Consider the following 16,436-nt stretch of genomic DNA (forward strand, 5'->3'; position numbering starts at 1 on the left):
ACATCTTCATCAACACAATGTGATCCCGTTAAAGTGATGAGTCAGACCTGTGATTTCGCCTCTCTACATCTATGTACAGGGGCTTTCCTAATCCCCTACATTGTCATGGCGATTTTTGGAGGGGTGCCACTCTTTTACATGGAACTGGCACTGGGACAGTTCCACAGAACTGGTGCCATATCCATATGGAAACACATATGCCCCATCTTCAAAGGTAGGACTGGCATCATCTACCTTCATACACAACCCACCTCACAACTGACTGACCCCACACTAGTGCACATCTTTACGTTACCTGCATACTACACATCTTCTTATCACGTTCACGTGGTGACCCTTACTGTTGTCAATTCAACAGTGTATTTATAGCACAAGGTGACTGTGGAAAAATTTGTAAAGCGGGTCAATTGAAGTACAGCACAATTACATTTACACTAGGCCTACTACAAAGTAATTGGTCATTTCAAAATGGCATAATAGGCCTATTTACACTGAGGCACAGACCTCTACTCTCTGATGGCATTGATCCATCTGTCCATGGTTTCAGGCATTGGGTATGCGATCTGTGTTATCTCGCTCTACGTCTCCTTCTACTACAACACCATCATCGCCTGGGCACTCTTCTACTTCTACTCATCCTTCGCCAGCGTCCTGCCCTGGACCAACTGTGACAATGCCTGGAACACTGAAAACTGTACCAACTACTTCCTGAAAGACAACGTGACCTGGAATAACTACTCCAGGTCACCTGCTGAGGAATTTTACACGTAAGTGCATGTAAGTGGCAGACAGCACGGTGAAATACTGTTACCATGATCTCCAAAAGCCACGTCAATGGGTTGACATCATTATCATTTCATTGCATTAAAATGTTTCGACATATTTAATGCAATCTTTTACATTTCACAATAGTGCATTGCTTACAAGTGTTGAAACATGCTGTGATTATGTAAAGCTATATAGAAAACAGGAAATGAACTTAGCACACTGCAAGAAGAACTGGTGCTCTATTTAGCTAACCAATGATAGTTCAATGGCTCGCTTACACAGATGTAGGATCTTCATTTGAGCCAATTTGCTACAGCAGGAGAATAATCCTGCAGCAACAGGATGTGAATTATTATGTGGATTATAATTCATGGATATTTTTGTAGGGTTTGGTAAATTAAGTCTGAAATTTCAAAGTCGAAAATGAAAAGCCTTTTTAAACCTCAAATACACTACAAATGTTACATTTCCTCCTGCAACAGGGTGGTCAAATTAAGATCCTACATCTGTATTATATGGCCCTCAAAATGATCTATATCGAACCACAAAGCAGCCTTAGTTTTAGCAGTGTATGTAGGCTGAGGCTTACAGGCAAAGGAAGTACATGTAAACAACTCATATATTGTTCCACCTTAGGAGGAATGTTCTGGAAATCCACAAGTCCGATGGGCTACGTAACGTGGGGGGTGTTCGCTGGCAGCTGATGCTCTGCCTCTTCCTCATCTTCACTATCGTTTACTTCAGTCTCTGGAAGGGAGTGAAGACATCAGGGAAGGTAACAAGTCCAAGCCACTCTTCCAGGAAAGGGGTGTCAGTGTGTGGGGGCAATTACCGGAGCATATTATAGCAAAACGGTGGTGGTTAGTATCAGGTCATTCGACCCAAAGGCAAACACACTGGCCACAGAGAGATATTTCAGTTGGGGATGTCCAAAGACTAGGGTCATTACAATACCATGTCCAGTGTGATTCACAAGGCTATAATCTCAATTTCTCTTCCCTTCTCATCTCTCTCTCTCTCTCTCTGTCTGCTGCTTTTCCCGTCCCGTGCCAGGTAGTGTGGGTGACAGCCACCTTGCCCTATGTGGTGCTCTTCATCCTGTTGATCCGTGGTGCCACCCTACCAGGTGCATGGAAGGGAGTGGTCTTCTACCTCCAGCCCAAGTGGGAGAAACTCTTCGAGACCAGTGTGAGTTATGATAAGATTCCACATGATCACATCAATTTCATATGATCATCTGTTTCGAGCCGGAAACACTGTCAAACAGCTTGAATAATTTTTCATAATTGTCTGATAATTTTGGTACCAAATGGGAGTTGGTATAGTAGACTGAGCGGGCAAATATTTGGCATGGGATGTTAGAATGATGTCACTATTTGGTTGTACAGACGCAGTAGTTTTTCTTGCACGTCACAGCACAGCATTTTGCACCCGCCTGTGTCAAAATACATCAAAGAAAGGAAGTGCACAGCAGTGGTCAAACACAGTCAATCCCATACAAAATAATGTAATTTCCCTGGTGATGAAGAGGATGTGTGGCATTTGTTATTTGAATTCAATGCAGTAAAATGTTTTTCCCCAGGCGATTTTGACCCAGACGAGTGCAGTATGCTGTGCTGTGATGCGCGGCACAACAAATACTGCATCTGTAAACTTGCCTTTCTGGTGATGGGGATGGCAGCCTGAGTTCATTGCAACCAGTATATTGGGAACAGTCTATCATATGTCCTTTAATTTCTAGTGTCTGATGGTCCAGTGCTGTGTTGTTGGCTCAGCATGAGTGAGCGCTTTGGTTCAAGGGAATAATGATGAGATGAGATGCATAAATAAGCCACAGCATGTGATAATGAGATGCGTAATTGGTTTAGATGTTTTTTACATTAACAAAGCCCCCCCCTCCATTCTCTCGCAATCACACATACACTTTCTCTTTTCGTCCTCCTCTCCCTCTCCAAATGCATGCTCCTCTTCAGATCACTCAGTACAGCTGTGAAATAGGATCTGTATGAGGCTATCATTCAGCACAACTGTCATTGGACACAACAGGTCACAGAAATCCATCGGAAAATACAGAAAATTACAATTTTGGAATTCAATTCAATGAACACCCTTTAATTTGTGCTTACGCTGCAGGTATAATGCATTATGATGTGCAATGCATTACAAGACTTGACATCAGCATGTATGACCCACTTTATAATATCTTATTATTATCCCGACTACAAAACATCAAAATGTGCATAGACGTAAATGTGCATACATGCTAATAAAAAGTAATATATTATTATGTGCAGACTTTAATTTGAAGTGTTACATGGTATTTATTAGGTATTCAGCAAGAAACACTGTGCTTGATTTGATTTGATATGATTTGATGCTTGGATGGAATCAGCTGTCTGAAACGGAACAATTTTAAAATGAGAACATACATTTACATTTACGTCATGTAGCAGACGCTCTTATCCAGAGCGACTTACAAAATGGTGCATTCACCTTATAATATCCAGTGGAACAACCACTTTACAATAGTGCATCTAAATCTTTTAAGGGGGGGGGGTTAGAACGATTACTTTATCCTATCCCAGGTATTCCTTGAAGAGGTGGGGTTTCAGGTGTCTCCGGAAGGTGGTGATTGACACCGCTGTCCTGGCGTCGTGAGGGAGCTTGTTCCACCATTGCATAGCATTTAAATATCTAGAATAGCAGATGATTATCACAGACAGACAGGCAGGCAGGCAGGCCTGGCCTCAAAGACATAACCTTAACACCTAACCCTAACCTAGCCTAGCTAATGTTAGCCACCTAGCCACCTAGTCAGGCACGTGCACAGATAGAGCCATAGGGATGCTGGAGCGCCTGCCCTTTTGCCCTCCTATGAAAAATCTGCCCTTTTGATTGGTGGCCTTGTAATTGTAAATGCAACAAATTGCCCATCAAATTAGATAATTCCTCATAAACTCATAAATCTAGAAAAAAGTCCCCTCCTCTGCCCTTCTGTCACTGTGAATGCAGAGCAATGCGCTAATGCACTTGTCCCATTGGCGCATCCCCCCCCCCCGAGCATCCCATTGGTTCCTTCATGAACACCCCCTTCGAGCACGACATCCTCATGCTTGTGTGACACATTAGATAATCTGGATTTCCCCTGATTTTCTATGCAATTAAAATGGGGGTCAAAAGGGAAATAAAAGTGTTATCTACATTTACATCTACATATCTACAACTACATTTCTCACTCTACAATAAAGACCTGATTGGTGGAGGGCTGCAGAGGGCTGGAAGATTCTCCCAGCTCCACAGAGGAACTCTGGAGCTCTGTCAGCGTGACCATCTGGTACTTGGTCACCTCCCTGATCAAGGCCCTTCTCCCCCGATTGCTCAGTTTGGTCGGGCGGCCAGCTCTAGGAAGAGTCTTGGTGGTTCCAAACTTCTTCCAATCCTGTCTTGGAGCGCTACGGACAATTCCTTCGACCTCATGTCTTGGTTTCTGCTCTGACATGCACTGTCAACTGTGGGACTTTATATAGACAGGTGTGTGCCTTTCCAAATCATGTCCAATCAATAGAATTCACCACAGGAGGACTCCAATCAAGTTATAGAAACATCTCAAGGATGATCAATGGAAACAGGATGCACTGAGCTCAATTTCGAGTCTCATAGCAAAGAGTCTGAATACTTATGTGAATAAGGTATTTACGTTTTTTTAAATTATAAATTTGCAAATATTTCTAACAATATGGGGTATTGTGTGTAGAATGATGGGATTTGTATTTATTTAATCCATTTTAGAATAAGGCTGTAACGTAACAAAATGTGAAAAAAGCGAAGGGGTCTGAATACTTTCTGAATGCACTGTATATGCACTACTGGTCAAACGTTTTGGAACACCTACTCATTCAAGGGTTTTACTTTATTTTTACTATTTTCTACATTGTAGAATAATAGTGAAGACATCAAAACTATGAAATAATACATATGGACTCATGTAGTAACCAAAAAAGTGTTAATAAAATATAAATATATTTTATATTTGAGATTTTTCAAATAGCCACCCTTTGCCTTGATGACAGCTTTGCACACACTTGACATTCTCTCAACCAGCTTCATGAGGTAGTCACCTGCAATGCATTTAAATTAATAGGTGTTCCTTCTTAAAAGTTAATTTGTGGAATTTCTTTCCTTCTTAATGCGTTTGAGTCAATCAGTTGTGTTGTAACAAGGTAGAGGTGGTATACAGAAGATAGCCCTTCTTGGTAAAAGACCAAGTCCATATTATGGCAAGAACAGCTCAAATAAGCAATGAGAAACGACAGTCCATCATTACTTTAAGACATGAAGGTCAGTCAATAAGGAACATTTCAATAACTTTTAAAGTTTCTTCAAGTGCAGTCGCAAAAACCATCAAGCGCTATGATGAAACTGACTCTCATGAGGACCGCCACAGGAAAGGAAGACCCAGAGTTACCTCTGCTGCAGAGGATAAGTTCATTAGAGTTACCAGCCTTAGAAATTGCAGCCCAAATAAATGCTTCACAGAGTTCAAGTAACAGACACATCTCAACATAAACTGTTCAGAGGAGACTGTGTGAATCTGGCCTTCGTGGTCGAATTGCTGCAAAGAAACCACTACTAAAGGATACCTATAATACCAAGAGACTTACTTGGGCCAAGAAACACGAGCAATGGACATTAGACTGGTGGAAATTTGTTCTTTGGTCTGGAGTCCAAATTGGAGTGTGGGTGAACGGATGATCTCCGCATGTGTGGTTCCCATGTGTGGTCTGGAGGAGGAGGTGTGATGGTGTGGGGGTGCTTTGCTGGTGACACTGTCTGGGATTTATTTAGAACTCTATCCCATCTGGTTTGGGCTTAGTGGGACTATCATTTGTTTTTCAACAGGACAATGACCCAACACACCTCCAGGCTGTGTAAGGGCTATTTTACCAAGAAGGAGAGTGATGGAGTGCTGCATCAGATGACCTGGCCTCCACAATCTTCTGACCTCAACCAAATGGAGATGGTTTGGGATGAGTCGGACCGCAGAGTGAAGGAAAAGCAGCCAACAAGTGCTCAGCGTATGTGGGAACTCCTTCAAATCTGTTGGAAAATCATTCCAGGTGGATCTGGTTGAGAGAATGCGAAGAGCTTCCAAAGCTGTCATCAAGGCAAATGGTGGCTATTTGAAGAATCTCAAATATAACATATATTTAGATTTGTTGAACACTTTTTTGGTTACTACATGATTCCATATGTATTATTTCATATTTTGGATTATTCTACAATATAGAAAATAGTAAAAATAAAGAAAAACCCATGAATGAGTTTGACTGGTACTGTATACACTGAACAAAAATATTAATGTCACATGTAAAGTTCTGGTCCCATGTTTCATGAGCTGAAATAGAAGATTCCAGAAATTTCCCATATGCACAAAAATATAATTTATGTCAAATTTTGTGCACAATTTTGTTTACATCCCTGTTAGTGAGCATTTCTCCTTTGCCAAGATAATCCATCCACCTGACTGTTGTGGCATATCAAGAAGCTGATTCAACAGCATGATCATTACACAGGTGCACCTTGTGCTGGGGACAATAAAAGTCCACTCTAAAATGTCCAGTTTTGTCACAACACAATACCACAGTTGTCTCAAGTTTTGAGGGAGCATGCAAATGGAATGCTGACTGCAGGAATGTCCACCAGAGCTGTTGCAAGAGAATTGAATGTTAATTTCTCTACCATAAGCCGTCTCCAACATCGTTTTAGAGAATTTGGCAGTACCTCAACCAGCCTCACAACTGCAGACCACGTGTATAGCGTCGTGTGGGCGAGCGGTTTGCTGATGTCAACGTTGTGAACAGAGTGCCCCATGGTGGCGGTGGGTTTATGGTATGGGCAGGCATAAGCTACAGACAACAAACACAATTGCATTTTATTCATGGCAATTTTAACTCACAGAGATGCCGCGACAAGATCCTGAGGTCCACTGTCATACCATTCATCCACCGCCATTCATCTCATGTTTCAGCATGATAATGCATGGCCCCATGTCACAAGGATCTGTACACAATTCCTTGAAGCTGTTCTTACATGGCCTGCAAATTAACCAGACATGTCACCCATTGAGCATATCCCGCCAATATCCAACAACTTTGCACAGCCATTGAACATTGAAGAGGATTGGGACAACATTCCACAGGCCACAATCAACAACCTAATCAACTCTATGCGACGGAGATGTGTCGCGCTACATCGATTCTGGTCCATGCTAGCTCCATTGCTTCCCACAGTTGTGTCAAGTTGGCTGAATGTCCTTTGGGTGGTGGACCATTCTTGATACACACAGGAAACTCTTGAGTGTGGAAAACCCAGCAGCTCTTGACACAAACCGGTGCGCCTGGCACCTACTACCATACCCCATTCAAAGGCACTTAAATATTTTGTCTTGCCCATTCACCCTCTGAATGGCACACACACAATCCATGTCTCAATTGTCTCAAGGCTTAAAAAGCATTTTTTTAACCTGTCTCCTCCCCTTCATATGTACTGATTGAAGGGGATTTAACAAGTGACATCAATAAGGGATCATAGCTTTCACCTGGATTCACCTGGTCGGTCTATGACATGGAAAGAGCAGGTATCCTTAATGTTTTTTACACTCAGTGTATTTGGGGGGGGGGTGCCCTTTTTTCACTTTAAGCACTTGCTCCACAAAAGGTCTGTGCACGGGCCTGCACCTAGCTAACGTTAGCCACAACAAATTGGAATTAGTTATATATCATACATATTGCAAATTCGTAACATGTTGTATGAAATTCAGTACTTAAAATATCATACGAAATGGATGATGGGCGTCCACAAATGAATACATACCATATGAAAAGTAACATATCATACTAAATGTTCATTTACTATGTTTAGTCGATCCCTGAGTCGAGGTTGGACAGGCAGGCAGGCAGGCAGGCAGACAGACAGACAGACAGACAGACAGACAGACAGACAGACAGACAGACAGACAGACAGACAGACAGACAGACAGACAGACAGACAGACAGACAGACAGACAGACAGACAGACAGACAGACAGACAGACAGACGGGAACAGTTATGCTTCAGTAGCTTGATACAGGTCTTTATTCTGTCGAGTCATGCACAGAGACTATACAGGTCAAATCACCAAGTCTGATATTATGAGAGTGCAGGAGACTATACAGGTCAGATCACCAAGTCTGATATTATGAGAGTGCAGGAGATTATACAGGTCAAATCACCAAGTCTGATATTATGAAAGTGCAGGAGACTATACAGGTCAAATCACCAAGTCTGATATTATGAAAGTGCAGGTACATTTCCTAAGTGCTTATTTAGTGAATATGGTGAGATAGAATCCCACAGGTTGGGTCATGTGAGTGTAATTCATCTCCATGTGTTTTGTAGGTGTGGGTAGATGCTGCGGCTCAGATCTTCTTCTCCCTGGGGCCGGGCTTTGGGGTGCTCCTTGCCCTCTCCAGCTACAACCCCTTCACCAACAACTGTTATCGGTAAGAGCTGATACTAAAACTCCTTTGAATAATAGTAAATACACACTTCTGATTATCCATTTTTATAGAAGTAACTTTTTTTTAAAAGGTATGCAATTTGGCAGAGGTTTTATCCCAAACGATTTGGCTCAATTATGCACAACTCTTTGTGATAACCTTCATGAAAAAGCATTAAATTAATTAACTATTTATAAACTATTATTAAATAACTGTAATTATTTGGTAGCATTTAGAAACATATAGCCTAAGCCTTATTAACATTCATATTCATAAGCATTTAAAATATATAAACCACTTATAAACATGTATAATGGATTATTCATTTAAATGTATTATAAAGTGTTACTCAATCTTTTGGGTCATTTGCACACAACACACCTGGAGAAATGGGAGACTTTGATAAATTAAGCTACAATATATCTGCCTGTATTCACATATGCCATTTAGTAGACGCTTATATTCGAAGCTACTTACACTAAGGGGGGCCCCAGTTGGAATCAAACCCACAAACCTTCCATTGCTAGCACCATACCAACTGAGCCACACCTGTGAGAGCATATGAAACTGTGAACCACATCAATCAATCAATCACTTCCAAACAAAAAGTAAATCCCAGTATGACTTAGAGGAGGTAAACTTGTCCAGGGAGGAAAAGGAAGTTGCTCCTCCTCCTGAATGCCCCACACACCAGTGAGGTAGGTAGAAGTGAGGCTGGATCTCCACAATAGCGTTTCCAATCTCTCTCACAAAAGGCCGTCATGCATTGACATCCAGTGACAAAAACATGTGTCTCGGGCAGGCTAACTATATCTCTCACTTTTATACACATCAGCCCAATGTAGGAGGGGAGGGAGGAAGCACCGGCCATTCACAGGGATTTATTTACGATGTGTTGAATAGATAGGCTTAAACGGATGTCCCACAGCAACTCTTTAAGAATGTAATTCTAATTAGAAAGAGGGAGTGGTGAGTCCAGCGTGGTGGGAGATGAATGGGTGACGGGGCTCACCTGAAGGAGAAATTGAATTGTAAGCTCCATGTCAGACGGCTGGCGTGGACGTGGTTAATGTGGTTAGTAGTGTAACAGTGGTACAGGTGAAGAAACAGTGGCACTGCTGCTTCTCAGAGACATTCATGAATCACACAGAATGTGAATGGACTTACTCTTGCTGACAGGGTTATCCTAATGAAAAGAAAGTGAATGCCCACCCCATAGAAATTAAAAATGGCATTTAGAATACTGTGTATCTCAATGGTCCACTGTCTATGTTTGCTTGCTGGCTAGCGAGCTTGGTCAAGAACATGTCTCACAAAGGTAATCCATTTTGGGGACAGTTGCCACATTTACAAAATCCCAATGTAACAACTGTTCACAACCAAACCAGAGTAAGGTATATGAATGACAATACTTGAGATTATCAGACAGGCACCATGTTTGCCTCTGTGTTGTGACGCTGTAGTGACGCCATAGTGACCAGCCTGGTGAACTGCCTGACCAGCTTCATGTCTGGGTTTGTGATCTTCACTATGCTGGGGTACATGGCAGAGAAGAGAAATGTGAATGTGGAGGATGTGGCCAGAGACAAAGGTATGTGGCCAAAACTCTCCAACTCTCTAAAACCACTTAAAAAGTTTCTCCAATACCTGTTTTTTGTGTATTTATATGTTTTTTATACACTGCTGTAACTGACTGTACATGTTCAATAAGAATGTATTTCTATATCTACAACAAGAATAGGACATTGCAGCTTTGAGATTGTTCTCAACCTGGGATTTACCCCCCCACCCCCCACCCCCCAGGTCCGAGCCTACTCTTCATCACATATCCAGAGGCCATAGCCAACATGACAGGATCAACGTTCTTCGCCATTATCTTCTTCGTGATGATGATCACTCTTGGGCTTGACAGCACGGTATGAAGACTTGCCTAATTTGATGTATCAGATTATCTCTAAATTAAGTGATCTTTAATTGTTTTATGTAATCACTCTCATTGACGTGGCCCGCTCTAATTTCTGTCTAAGTTCGGAGGACTGGAGGCTATCATTACTGCTGTGATGGATGAATACCCTGAATACCTGGCGCACAGACGGGAGCTGTTTGTACTGGGCTTGGTCGTTGTGTGCTTTTTGGGCTCCCTCAGCACTCTTACCAATGTAAATAAGAATTTAGCACTTTGAAGACAGACTACAACAGGTTAAGATTATTTTTTTTTAGGGCACTTGAGGACTAGGATGTGGAAGTGGCTGATGCTACAGTTGTCATTTCAAGATGGCACTGTAGACAGGCTAAATAATAGAATATAAATTAATAGTAAATTAACAATCCGTTCTATTTTGAGTAACTTGATTAGAATGATACATTTGCCACATGAGTGACAAGCATGTGTTTCTCTCAGGGTGGGGCCTATGTGGTGAAACTGCTGGAGGAATTTGGGGTGGGTTCCTCCATCATTGCTGTTGGTTTTCTTGAGGCCATCGCCGTTTCCTGGTTCTATGGTAAGAATGGTGAACTAATGGTGATATTACAGTTTACGCTTCCTATACTCCTACTAGTATCTTGCATTAGAAAGACATTTTAATTCATACTGCCTCATTTATACTGCAGGTATCCCAGTGTTTAAGAGCATTGGGTCAGTAACAAAACGGTCGCTGGTTCAAATCCCCAATCTGGTGAAAAATCTGACCATGTGCCCTTGAGCAAGACACTTAACCCTAATTACTACTGTAAATTGCTCTGGATAAGAGTGTCTGCTAAAATAACTAACATGTAAATCCATATTTTGTTGTGGTTGTAAAAGCTGAAGAAATGCATTATGCATCCTGCTAACAATGCATTTTTCAGATTGCACATGACAAAGTTATTTTTAGAGTCATTTTTTCAAGTTGTTGTCATAGTGTTGTTTAACCCTCTCTCTTCAATTTTCATTTGTTTCAGGTATCACAAGATTCAGCAATGACATTAAATCCATGTTAGGCTATTATCCGGGATTATTCTGGAAGGTGTGCTGGGTGGCTATTAGTCCTGCATTTCTAGCGGTAAGCACAACCGTAGGGCAACCAACCGATAAGATTAGAAATTATGGAATATATTGTACAATGAACTACTGGATTCACATTAAAGCAAGCATTGTCATCATACTGCAACAATTAAAACTGATTTAACATTGTTAGCCATCCATTAGTTCACAAATCTGACTCAATCTGATTGACCTACAGCTCCCTATCAGTTTTTTGTAAACCTCTCCAAGATCTCAAACGTCAAATCTTCCACATGGCCCTTTTGGGTAACTTGCCCTAACATGCCAATGGTCATGGCAGGTTAAATGACATGGGTGGATGGTTAGTGTAGGATCAGATGTGCTAACATTTCATTTGGACTTCGCCAGAGACAGTATGGTTACACTTTGCTTAAATGTATAATGCTTTATAACTTGTAATAAGCATGTATGAGTCTTTAAAGTGGCTTAAAATACAGCTTGTAAAATGCTATGTCTCTAAGGACTATCATAATTTCAACTGACTCAAAATGGTTGTTATTTAATCAGGCTTATTTTGAGTTGATTATAAGACATTATAATAGGGTCATAAATGCTCATGGCAAGAATTACAATGTATTATAACTACAGCCTTCCCTGTGGCTCAGTTAGTAGAGCATGGTGTTTGCAACGCCAGCATGGTGTGTGCAACGCCAGCATGGTGTGTGCAACGCCAGCATGGTGTGTGCAACGCCAGCATGGTGTGTGCAACGCCAGCATGGTGTGTGCAACGCCAGGGTTGTGGGTTCGATTCCCACCGGGGCCAGTACAAAAATGTATGAAATGTATGTATTCACTACTGTAAGTTGCTCTGGATAAGAGCGTCTGCTAAATGACGAAAATGTAAAATGTACACCATAATGGGTTATACCTGCAGAATTTAAGCATTTCAGCATAGAACCCTTCACCTTCAATTATTCAATCTGAAGTAGGGGACACACATCTCCCTCCTGCATCAATGTCTTATCCAAATCTCCTTTTCTCCTGTTTATATTCTACAATATTTTCCCTGTAAATGTACATTTCATTCACCTGCATACATCTCCTTTAATCTCTCTTAGCCTTCCGCTGCTGAAAGAGCTGACATTTTCATCGAGCTTGCTTCCTTTACTATTCTCCCTTTTTTGTATGGGCTAAATTGTTTCTGCCCTCATCTCCCTAGATGGTCTGTGATCATCTCACAAAATAAAGAGAAACATTTGTAGAGGCACAACGGGCATCTAATAGGGCGCATGCCATTGTCACATGTGAATTCTAATTGAGAAAAATATGAGTGTGGCGTGTGAGACTTTACTGTTTGTCTTTGTCTCTCTGCTTTCACAGTATATAATAGTGAGCTCCCTGCTCAAGCCTGCGCCCCTCCAACTCTTTGACTACAAGTACCCAGACTGGAGCATTACGGTGGGCTACATCATCGGTGCCTCGTCCTTCATGTGGATCCCCATCTATATGGTCTACAAGCTGGTGTGGACCCCCGGATCACTGAAACAGGTCAGGCCCTCTAATGCAGCGATTCTCAACTGGTGGGTCGCAACCTGGGACGTTTGTTTTTTTACAACAAAAAATACTCCAGTCTGAACTTAAACGACTTAAACCAGGTAGAAAGTATGTAGAAATTAGTGGAGGCTGTTGAGGGGAGGACGGCTCATAATAAAGGCTGGAATGGAGTAAATGAAATGGCATCAAACAAATGGAAACCATGTGTTTGATGTATTTGATACCATTCCACTGATACTGCCCCACTTAAGGTGCCACCAACCTCCTGTGGTAGAAATGATAATGAACTTACATTTTTAAACATCTCTGAAATGTTTTTCTTCAATCACAGTATTTTCAATATAGAGCTATTAGCAGCGCTATTTTGGTTGACTTTGTGTCTCAAACCAGTGAGTTTATTAACATTCTTCATCAAGAATATGGACAAAATGTTATTATTGACGTCGAAAGAAGTTGGAATGTTGTTCCCTTGTCATATAATTGCTACATTTACTACATTACAAATAGTTTCGCAAATTGTATTTTGGCGATTCTTTTCGCAATGCCAATATTGGGTCGCGACTGAGACAACCTGGTTCAGTTTGGGTGCCGAGAGTAAACCAGCTGAGAAGCACTGCTCTAATGGAATCTACAAGACTTGATACAGCCTGGTGTTGTACAGTTGAAGTTGGAAGTTTACATACACCTTAGCCAAATACATTTAAACTCAGTTTTTCACAATTCCTGACATTTAATCCTAGTAAGAATTCCCTGTCTTAGGTCAGTTAGGATCACCACTTTATTTTAAGAATGTGAAATGTCAGAATGACATCTTTCATTACATTCCCAGTGGATCAGAAGTTTACATATACTCAATTAGTATTTGGTAGCATTGCCTTTAAATTGTTTAACTTGGGTCAAACGTTTTGGGTAGACTTCCACAAGCTTCCCACAATAAGTTGGTGAATTTTGGCCCATTCCTCCTGACAGAGCTGGTGTAACTGAGTCAGGCTTGTAGGCCTCCTTGCTCACACACGCTTTTTCAGTTCTGCCCACACATGTTCTATAGGATTGAGGTCAGGGCTTTGTGATGGCCACTCCAATATCTTGTCTTTGTTGTCCTTAAGCCATTTTGACACAACTTTGGAAGTATGCTTGGGGTCATTGTCCATTTGGAAGACCCATTTGCGACCAAGCTATAACTTCCTGACTGATGTCTTGAGATGTTGATTCAAAATATCCACATCATTTTCCTACCTCATGATGCCATCAATTTTGTGAAGTGCACCAGACCATCCTGCAGCAAAGCACCCCCACAACATGATGCAGCCACCCCCCTGCTTCACGGTTGGGATGGTGCTCTTACGCTTGCAAGCCTCCCCCTTTTTTCTCCAAACATAACGATGGTCATTATGGCCAAACAGTTCTATTTTTGTTTCATCAGACCAGAGGACATTTCTCCAAAAAGTACAATCTTTGTCCCCATGTGCAGTTGCAAACCGTAGTCTGGCTTTTTTATGGCGGTTTTGGAGCGGTGTCTTTTTCCTTGCCGAGCGGCCTTTCAGGTTATGTCTATATAGGACTCGTTTTACTGTGGATATAGATACTTTTGTACTTGTTTCCTCCAGCATCTTCACAAGGTCCTTTGCTGTTGTTCTGGGATGGATTTGCACCAAAGTACGTTCATCTCTAGGAGACAGAATCCGTCTCCTTCCTGAGTGGTATGACGGCTGCGTGGTCCCATGGTGTTTATACTTGCGTACTATTGTTTGTACAGATGAGCATTGTACCTTCAGGCGTTTGGAAATTGCTCCCAAGGATGAACCAGACTTGTGGAGGTCTACAATTTTTTTTCTAAGGTCTTGGCTGATTTCTTTTGATTTTCCGATGATGTCAAGCAAAGAGGCACTGAGTTTGAAGGTTGGCCTTGAAATACATCCACAGGTACACCTCCAGCCTATCAGAAGCTTCTAAAGCCATGACATCATTTTCTGGAATTTTCCAAGCTGTTTAAAGGCACAGTCAACTTAGTGTATGTAAACTTCTGACCCACTAGAATTGTGATACAGTGAATTATAAGTGAAATAATGTGTCTGTAAACAATTGTTGGAAAAATTACTTGTGTCATGCATAAAGTAGATGTCCTAACCGACTTGCCAAAACTATTGTTTGTTAACAAGAAATTTGTGGAGTGGTTGAAAAACAAGTTTTACTGACTCCAACCTAAGTGTATGTAAACTTCTGACTTCAACTGTATGTACAGTCATGCACTGTGCTGGCTATTGACAAGACATAGATGAGTACTGTGTAATTTGTGGTCCTAAAAGCAGCATTTATCTTATATACTGTATACAGTATCAATATGTGATAAGTGGATGACACATGGTTTAACTATCTCTTGTTCCACATCCTTGGTGTCTACCTGTTGTTGTCCCCAGCGCCTAGCTGTTTGTCTGAGACCTGAGAGGACCATTATGCCAGAGATCCACACAGACTCCCTCAACATGAGTACTGTTCCATAGAAGCACCCACGTTGCCAAGAACCCAGCCAGGCACATTATGTTGCTACCAACAGACTCCTGAACGAGGGCCAAATCAGCAGACAGATCAATCTCATGGAGCGTTCAACAAATATTTTTTTCTGTAGCTCAATGAGTACAATAAACACAAATAGTGTGTTAGTACATCTGTAGATGCTCTACAGAATATCTACAGACTATCGGTAACATTTCAACTAACTATCTACTAATCCTAACCCTAACCTTAACCCTTATCCTAACCCTAGCTCTAACTCTAACCTTCACCCTTACCCTAACCCTAACCCTTATTCTAAACCTTACCCTAACTGTAACCTTAGCAAGCAGTTGCTTATCAACAGATAGTTTGTTGATAGCATGACTATCCAAATAAAGTGTAACAGGGGACTTTAATGTAAATAGAATAAAATGAAATATGAATGAATATTCAGTCTGAAAGCATCCGTAAAATACAGTTTATTTTGGACAGAAAATGTAGGACTGATCCCAAGACAGGTTTGTTTCTACAGCTTGAGACAACCACACAATCACAAAGAGCATCTCACTAAGACTATCATAATAAGATTTGGTTGTAAGACTGAAGGACACAATGCAGTCACTTCTCATCAATGACTTATTTTTGCTAGGTTATTATTAAGAGTTCAAAAACATGACCCAGTCACATTAAATTACCATTGTATTTTTTTTATTTTTTATGGCGTACCCTTTTAAGCAACCACAGTGAGAAGCAGTTTTGGAAAATATCTCATCAACATCCCAAAACATAAAACGCAGGGGATATTTTTGAAGAGTATTGGTTCAATAAGATGAATAACCAAAAATATGTATTAATATACATGTGAATAACTGTTTTTCATACAGATAATGTAATTTGTTATGTGTGATAAGTAAAACAAGTTATACTGTGCGGCTGACAAATGGTTGATGTCTTAAACGTTTTTTCAATGGATTTTAACCAACAATAGTTCCTCGCCAACATGCAAGTTAAAAGGATTAGGCCTACCTCAAATAATGCAGTTAGCAGATGAGACCAAATAAGCTGCTAAAAGTATTTCATTTTTGGTTATGCTTTATTTC

General features: G+C 41.1%; 2 protein-coding genes across 2 annotated transcripts in view; both read left to right on the forward strand.

Annotated features, from left to right (window-relative positions):
- The window catches only part of LOC145850489 (sodium-dependent serotonin transporter), a 5,783-nt gene extending 3,235 nt beyond the window's left edge, over window positions 1-2,548 (forward strand). The window contains exons 2-6 of the mRNA XM_082968383.1: window positions 80-214; window positions 548-767; window positions 1,405-1,543; window positions 1,822-1,956; window positions 2,510-2,548. Of these exons, the coding sequence (XP_082824509.1) occupies window positions 80-214; window positions 548-767; window positions 1,405-1,543; window positions 1,822-1,956; window positions 2,510-2,548 (668 nt within the window). The remainder of the gene's footprint in view (window positions 1-79; window positions 215-547; window positions 768-1,404; window positions 1,544-1,821; window positions 1,957-2,509) is intronic.
- Window positions 2,549-7,916: 5,368 nt separating this feature from the next.
- LOC106585675 (sodium-dependent serotonin transporter) lies at window positions 7,917-15,344 on the forward strand. Its single transcript, XM_082968384.1, has 8 exons — window positions 7,917-7,982; window positions 8,206-8,309; window positions 9,770-9,897; window positions 10,110-10,222; window positions 10,334-10,465; window positions 10,708-10,827; window positions 12,670-12,837; window positions 15,261-15,344. The coding sequence occupies exons 1-8, from the start codon at window positions 7,917-7,919 to the stop codon at window positions 15,342-15,344; spliced, it is 915 nt and encodes a 304-aa protein (XP_082824510.1).
- The last annotated feature ends 1,092 nt before the right edge of the window (window positions 15,345-16,436 follow it).

This window comes from Salmo salar, chromosome 24 (genome assembly GCF_965601325.2).
Source record: "Salmo salar chromosome 24, fSalSal1, whole genome shotgun sequence".
NCBI classification, from domain to species: Eukaryota; Metazoa; Chordata; class Actinopteri; order Salmoniformes; family Salmonidae; genus Salmo; species Salmo salar.

Excerpts from the sequence above, each read along its gene's own strand:
- LOC106585675 (XM_082968384.1), top strand. The coding sequence starts at position 7,917 with ATGCACAGAGACTATACAGGTCAAATCACCAAGTCTGATATTATGAGA. Across the intron at positions 7,983-8,205 it reads GAGTGCAGGAGACTATACAG|GTGTGGGTAGATGCTGCGGC; the intron begins GTCAGATCACCA and ends TGTGTTTTGTAG. Across the intron at positions 9,898-10,109 it reads GGATGTGGCCAGAGACAAAG|GTCCGAGCCTACTCTTCATC; the intron begins GTATGTGGCCAA and ends CCCACCCCCCAG.